This window comes from Marmota marmota, unplaced genomic scaffold (assembly GCF_001458135.2).
Source record: "Marmota marmota marmota unplaced genomic scaffold, marMar, whole genome shotgun sequence".
NCBI classification, from domain to species: Eukaryota; Metazoa; Chordata; class Mammalia; order Rodentia; family Sciuridae; genus Marmota; species Marmota marmota.
In genome coordinates, this window is record NW_025999842.1 from 51,721,940 (window position 1) to 51,730,282 (window position 8,343).

An 8,343-nucleotide genomic window follows, 5' to 3' on the forward strand; every position below is an offset into this window, starting at 1 on the left:
ATATATATATATATATATATATAAAGCCTTCCGACAGATCTTTTAAGATAAATACCTTAAAATAAATTACTCAGATATGTTAAGCAGTTAGAGAACATATACAATTATGATGATTTGAGTACTAGCATTTTTCTTTAATGCCTCAATATAGAAATTTCATTTTACCACATCACTTGTTTTCAGTTGAAGTTATTTCAATATGTTACTTAAACAAAAGTAAATAACAAAATAGGTCCTTGAAAGTTTAGTGTGATATTATTTAATGTCAATTATTATGGCCTTGAAATAATACACATTCTCAAGGTCCAATCATTAAAACATTCTCTTTAGTGTAAACTAGTTACATTCATTTAAAAATCAATTATCTGAACTTTAACTTGTAGTGTGATCAGATGCTAGGAAAAAAGGAAATGGAGAAATTATCCTAAAAACAATAACAAAAAACAAACACAAACCTTAACTATTTATTACTGCACATTATTTAGAAGGAAAAGTTGCTTACTGTGTCACTGATTGTGAGCCAAGTCTGAAATCCTGGGACTTGTCCTTACTGACTGACTGCTGTGGAAGAAGAAAAGTAGTAAGTCAAAAATGAGAGAAGGAAACCCAGTCAATATTCACATGCTGAAAACCCACCAACTTCCTGAATGAGGAGAGAACACACCCGTTCTGAATAAGAATGTCTATGTCAGAATGCAATGTCTATCAAGAAAAATATTCACTCTTATGGAAAACCAAGGAAGCAGTTCTCCAGATAGTGTAATCCTTCTTTATAAACAAAACCAGCTTTCAGATGTGTGGCAAAAAATGTGGCTTGTTTATCAGCCTAAATTAATCTCCTAATACTACGTGGTATATTACAAAAGTGATACACTTATCTTTCTACATTGCGTCTTTCCTTTGTAATCTTCAGTAGTTTCCATATTTTTATAGTGATTCTTACTGAACTGTATGCAAGATTTTTAATTTGGTAGCTCTTTAAATCTTTCAAAAAATTTGTTCAGTGTATCATTTTATTAATGACAACTTTGTGAGAAAAACAAATAAGCACTTTCAGTGGTACCAAATTATATTATTGAGTGTTGGATGCTTCTTCTAGAATAAACATGAGCTCCAAATGAAAGTGTATTGTGGGAAATGGTGTTTGAATGACAAATAATGCTTTATAAATCAACGCAATAAAAAAGATTGCAAAAAAATTTTTTGAAAAAGATAATTAGATGTTATGGAAAGGATCCATTTAATATTCCCAAAGAAAATATAAATTGTTATTAAAATTTTGAATTACATATAAGAGGTAGATACCTAGATAATTATTTAAATTAAAAAAATCAGAAAAACAAAACAAAGTGAAATAAAATGAAAGAAAAGATTTAAAACCTTCTTTTAGTCTTGATGAAACTAATGCTTTCCCAGTGTTATCTCTACGGAAACTCATTTTGCCTTTTAGATTTCCTCCTTTTGAAAACAGATTTCTGCAAGATTTGGCACTGAGTATTTTTAAACAAGTATTATTTTGCTTATCATAAAGATTTCAAGAGGATGTTATGCTTTTCTGTACCATAATTATGTGATTATTATTGTTAGCCATATAACTTTAAGTCAAGCATTTAATAAAGAAATAAAGAAGGAGAAGACTTAGAGGTTAAAGGTGGGTATTGTATAAGTGACCCCAACAACAAAAGAACAAATGACTCGTTGATTTTTCTCTACTAGTGAAGTTGATTAGACTCAGTGGAAATGTATTTTGGAAAGAAGTACATACAAAAAGGAAAATTTCAAATTCAAGGAGTAACACAATTTGCAGAATGGTCTGTCTGCTCTCACCTGATAGAGCATCAAGCAAAGAAAACCATTAAAACTTAACTCAGAAAGCATTAATCATCAACATAATTTCTCTGGTTCCTTTATAGGTTTATAAAATAAATTCCAAATACTGTAATCAAATTAAAGGTAAGATGCTTTATTGTTTACAAGAAATAAGTATTTCTATCTCTCTGCTCATGGTAAGCCCAGCATCTTACCAAAGATAGATGTGTATACATATGAAACTTGGTAAAACTACCAGATTAAAAACAAAAACAAAAAAACTCGACATAAGCTCAGAAATTACCACCAATTTGAACCTATTCAAGAGGTCTAGGGGAGAGAAGTCAGACTGTATTATGTATCACCGTGAAGTCAAGCTATAACATGTTGTCATGGGCAGGTCTTACCAATCCTGCCTGTTATAGTTTATTCATTTGCAATAGATGCTGTGATAGCCCCAGAAAGTTTGTTTAAGTAGGTTGTTCCTGCCATCTTTTCTACTGTATTACTACATTACTATAACTGGCACACCCAATTCCTTTTTTATGATGCAAAGGTGGCTTAGCCTATCTTCAAATCCTATAAATTAGTAAGGGATCCATATTTCAAAGTTTTAACACTCATTTGCAAAGGACACTTATTTAATTAGGACCAATACTTCACTTCTAAACACCTTTACTCACTCATTCCTTGGTCTCAGCAGCAGCGCCATATGGGTAGTGACTCATGGAGGCAGAAGGAGGGGGAAGAAGGAGGTGTCTCTGTGAGCTGTTTTGTTTTATTTTATCTTTAAACAAAAAAGCCCCCAAGGCTGGAATGTGATCAGCCCATAAACGCCCCCCACCATTAACAAGGCCAAGGAGCATGACTGCCCTTCTTTCCCTCCTTTCCACACACACCTCTCAGTTGTTTTGTGACTTCGTTTCCTCTTCATGGATACCCTTGATTTGGAGAGGAGGGGATGAAGAGAGGAAGATGAGCAAAGCGAAGAAGATGAATGAAAGGAGCAGAATCTAGAGACTCTTACTTCCCAAACCCTCAGAACTTCTTAGGGATGCTTTTTAATTTAGATGCAATGAGACTTAAACATGAAAGAATGATTAATGAAATGATTTTAAATGCTTCCACTGGTTATGTGAAGATTTATCAAGAAGAAAACAATTCATATATTGATTTGTAAAAGAGAAATGGGCCATGCAAACAACTAACCCAAATATTTCTATAAATCTGAAGAATGAACATAAAATCAGGTAAATGTTTAATTAATACAGGTTGTAGCTAGCACATCAGCTTTAAATAAGGCAAATTTATTACATGGTATAGCTCATTTTTACATGCTGTTTATAAACCTGCTCACATCTACCTTTTCCAAATAATATCTATAGTTTGCTTATATCTACTTTGTAGGAATTTTTAAAAAACTGATGCAAGAGGAAAAATGTCAATTAAGGTTGGTAGTTAAATTCTACTCTTGGTTCTGTTAGTAACTCTGTGAGGCCTGAATAAGCCTTGTAATATTTCTTGTTTCTTTCTTTTTTTTTTTTTTTCTTGGAAAGGAATAAAGGGGCTCAGCATAAAAGCACAAGCTATCATAGCACCATTCTCTTATTTTGCAGATGAGGAAATGGAGGCCCAGAGTTCCAAGGATACAGAAGTTGTATGAAGGTTATGCTAGTGTTTTCAAACTGATGTAATAGCAAAATTATTGAAAGTCTCATATATAATATAACATGTGAAAACAGAATCACTCTGGGTGAAACTAGGGTTTACATGGCCTGGCACTCCCTGCCTTCCCAGTCCTATCCTGAGAGCCCTCTACAGAAAACAGTTTGAAAACCACTAGACTAGGTGAGCTCTTTCAAGGCTTCCTTGCTTGCTAAAATTCTGTTTCAAGGAGCACAATTCTATACATTCATCTAGTTTGGAGTTTATTTTTGATTTTGGAATTTATTACTATTCATGTATCTGATTTATTTGATGCTAAATCCTTCAATTACAATATTCTTCCTTTAAAAAAAAATCCTCTGCATTGAGATGTGGTTTCTAGAATCATACTGTAATAGAGTGAAGACCACTTTGATTCATGATTTATAGTTTTGGATACTTATCATGCCAAAACCAAAACTAAATGCATATGGGTCCCATGCTAAGAGCAAAGCACTGGGCTAGATACCCTAGAGATGCAATCCTGAGTGAGCAGGAGCCCCTGTTCTCTGAAAGTGCATGACTGAATGGGGAAAAGTTGTGTAGATAACCAACAAGGGTGAGGGAAATGCATGGAAATAAAAGAAGAGAGGCCTTAACTTAGGAATGGAGGTTTTTGAGAAGGATTCAGAGGACACATCTAGCTGGATCTTAGGGGGTAAGTTACATTCTGATAACTGGAAAATGAAAACAGTTTGAGAAAGCAGAGTGAGCAAAAGATTGAGGGATGTGTCTTTAAAGGAAACATACTCAGAAGGATGGTTTGGAAGATAATGAAAACAGGTCAAAACGTCTACCATTGAGCAGTAGGACCTACATTAAAAACTTAAAGAGAACTGAACTCCACGAAAAATACAGAACCAACTAAGGCTGATTTCTGTGCTGATATATTACATGACTTGGTTTCTATCTTAAGAAGGTATCTCCAGCAGGCAGGTAAAAGATGTGTTACAGACTGGACAATGGGAGACTAGAGATTGCTGTGGGCAGAGAGCAGGGCTACACTGGGTGTAGCTTTCATACAGCAACATCCTCCCCAAGTAAAAAATTCATGTTCCTTTAGGCCTGACTTATAATGTTTGCCCTTTTCCTTCTCTACACTCCTCTATTCCTATGTAATAAGCACATTTATGTAAATGATTTCCAAATAAAAACCTGAACTGGTATCTTGAGTTTTCTTCCAAATGACTGGGCAATTGTTTCACTTTTCAGTTAAGCTAGTTTCAGCACAACAGTAAACACACTTGATCCATCCATTTCATCAAAACACCTTGTAAACCTGAGCTTCTAGCATATCTCTCCTAAGTCTCAAGCCTATAAGATATTTGTAACTGGCTACTGCACACCTTCTGTATTATAAATTCTTAGATGTTCAAATTAAACCCCTATGATTCTTCTTTTTCTTCACATGGATTTAGTCACCAAATTTTAGCTCCTCATTATTTCTGGCTTGGATTATTGCAACAGCCCCCACCCCCATCTTATTTCCTATAGTAATGTTTTTACTAATCTTTACAGAGTTTCTAGATGAGCTTATTTGGTCACTGTTGGTGCCAGGGGCTGAACCAATGTTAAGCACAAACACTAAACACATGCTGTACTGTCGAGCTACACCCTTAGACCTAGAATAAGCTTTTGGATGCTTCAAATGGCTCCTTTATATCTTCAGAAAAAATTCCTGCTTTTTAATATGACGTACAAGGACCTTCCTGATTCTGTCCATGTTTTTCAGGTTCAACTCTTCCTCCTTTCAACCTTGCATCCTAAACTCCAGCCATGATGCAACATTAAGCCAGGTTAGGCTTTTGCACGTGCTTTCTTTCTTTCTTTCGTTACTGGGAGATTGAACTCATGGGTACTTAACCACTAAGCCATATCCCCAGCCTTTTAAATATTTTATTTAGAGACAGGGTCTTACTAAATTGCTTAGGGCCTTGCTAAGTTGTTGAGGCTGACTTTGAACTTGTAATCCTCCTGCTTCAGCCTCCCAAACTGCTGGGATTACAGACATGCACCACTGTGCCTGGCTGCCCGTGCTATTTCTAATGCCTCAAATGTATCCCTTAAAAACTACATGGCTCCTCTTAAAAACCAACTCAACTACTTCTCAACAAATGGCTTCATAGTTTCTTACCGCTATTCTTTTATTGTTTATATGTTTAGTTTTGTGACTCTAACACTAACGTCATTTTTACCCACTAGACTATAATGTAGGGACCACTTCTGATTTATTGACCATTATACCATCCAGGCTCCATTCTAACATAATGCCTAGAAGAAGAACAGGCATTCAATATGTTTTAAATGAGTAAACCACAAAGACACCAAAGCAGGTGGGGGAGAGAAGTTGGGGAATCATGGGTAAGGGCTGGAAGAATGTAAGAGGGGAAAAATGACTAAAAACTCAAGTGGAGAAGTCTACCACAGAAAGGTCAACTTCTTTGAGACCCCAAAACAGCTGAAGAATGAGAGTAAAATTACAGAAATACAGAGCAAGTGGGTTGAAAATTTGAGGGAGTTCATTTTAGATGGCATCTCTTCAAGAAAGCAGGAGCCAAAGTCAACTTGGAGTAAGATGTTAGGAGCTTGAGAAATTATTTTTTGATTAGGTGCCTCAGAGAACTGGGGTAATGAGTCAAATGGAAAGAAAAAAAAAAAGATGATCAATACCATAGCCTCACTGAGGCAATTAATCACAAACCCAACACAGAGACAGTCAAATGTGATTTTTTTTTTTTTTTAAAGCAATGATTAAACACCAGAGTAGAAGTGAAAAAATGGACAAGCTCTCAGGGTAGGGGCTAGTGAAACGAGTTACACATTCCAAGTGCTCTTCATGCATCTGGCATCAAACTGCTAAATAATGTTGTTTCCATGCACTTATTTCCCAGTGGTCTTAAATGAGCTGGTTTGGAAAGAATTAAATCTTGTAGATCATCAAGATGTCAGGAAACACCAGAACACCACCCCATATCTTACAATTCCTGCAAATTGAGCAATCATTTGGATTATTCATTTCCTCTTTTGGATCTGAACTATCTACTAATCTCCATCACTAGAGAATAGTTCTTCCCAAATCAGGTCAGTGGGACCAGCAGGAAATCCTCTGTGTTAAGATAGGTATGCAAGAGGTGCTGCTTAAATACATCTATAGCAATGGGGAAGTAGTAACAGGTTTTAAGAAGAGAAAAGACTTATCATGTACAAAAAAGTTTAAGTAAAAGTGTTATTAAAGTAAATTTCTTCCAATACGTTGAAAAAGATCTTATTGTATGCATGCTTTGTCTGAACAAAAGAGACACTAGGTTCTTCCCTTTTTATGTTACCTAAAGGAGAATCATGTCAAAATAGTGATCATTATGACCACATTATGACTACTAAGTAATAACAACCAGAACATTGACACATGGTTAATTTTCCATTGTTCATGCAAACATGAGCATAGTTAATTTCTCAAGCAAAGAAAATAAACTGTAGTCAATACATATTTAAATTTAATTGAGATTTTATATGAGTAGATTTTATATCTACTGATCACCTAGAGTCTCAAACAGCTAGATCCATCTTTATGTGACAACCCCCATCCTTGTCTAGGGCTTCATAGACACTAGGCAAGTGCTCTACCACTAAGCTGTAGCCCAACCTGTTTTTAAGTACAGTGCTCTATAACTCCAACACCACTGCTCCTATCCTTGCAAGGTAATGAAATAATGAAAGCAAAATTTCACTAACAAAATCTTAAAATGAAAAAAAATGTAATTTAAGGGAAAAACACTCATTCTATCACATATATGTTTCTATTAAAATAGAAAGAACAATGGTTCTTGACTGTGGAGTGGGGGGTATTTTGGCCCTTAGGGAAAATTTGGCAATGTCTGGAACTTATTTTTAATTGTGATGACTGGGAAGAATTGCTTCTGGCATCTTGTGAGTACAGGCCAATGAGCCTGCTAAACATCCTATAATGAACAACATTTTCCCAATAACGAAGACTTACCAGTCCCAAATGCCAACAGTGCTGAGGCTGAGAAACCCTGAAGTAGAGTGGTTGACAAAGCAAGAGGACAACAGAGCTATGCTGTCAGAGAACTTCCAGAAAAAGGTCATGCTGCTTGTGAAGTCAGAAGACAGGGTGACTGATAATCAATTCAGTCACTATCTAAAGGACAATTTATGACAGAATGATTGGTGGAAAGTTCTCCCAATCATATCTTTCACATTTTAGATCTGTAACACATTTTCAGAGAAATGTTTCTGACATTTAGGTTATTTGAAAACATCATGAGCAGCAAATACAATGTTATTCTATCAAACAACAGAGAGTCATATCAGAGAGCATGCCAAATGTAGCATGCTTGATCCAGCATATTATCACTTATTTTGTACTTTAAATATAATCAGCATTCAAAGATACTTCCCTCAGATAAGTCTATCAATGCTTTTATATAAGCACAAAATGTCCTCTGCTCGTAACACTGAGAAATGTGAAAAATGCCCTACAAATACTTATCACTGATTATTAGAAAAATCATGTAATCTTTATTAAGAACTTATATTATTCTCTGAGTTTTAATGGAAGATCTGTACAAGAGAATGAGAGGTGACAGAGGTTAAACTTTATGGACTCAAATCAGAACTAAATAAAGATAAAGTAAAATTTACTAAATAGGAAAATAAATTTCACCTATATATTTTTTGTATAAAATTTAATTCATGGGATGAGAAAGACATAAAGGAAAATTCTTTAAATATAGTTAAGTGTAGAGCACTTGCTTAGTATATGCAAGGCCCTGGGTTTATTCCCCCCCACCACCAAAAAAAAAAAAAAAA

General features: G+C 35.0%; 1 protein-coding gene across 8 annotated transcripts in view; it reads right to left on the bottom strand.

The window, feature by feature from the left end:
• Ahi1 (Abelson helper integration site 1) overlaps positions 1-8,343 on the bottom strand; it is a 179,432-nt gene that overhangs the window by 18,623 nt on the left and 152,466 nt on the right. For 6 of the 8 annotated variants that reach the window (XM_048798685.1, XM_048798690.1, XM_015501515.2 and 3 more), the window contains one exon: positions 503-561. In XM_048798685.1, the coding sequence (XP_048654642.1) occupies positions 503-561 (59 nt within the window). Of the gene's footprint in view, positions 1-502; positions 562-2,492; positions 2,533-2,708; positions 2,751-8,343 lie in introns of all 8 variants that reach the window. The other 2 variants (XR_007345823.1, XR_007345822.1) reach the window with 2 other exon arrangements.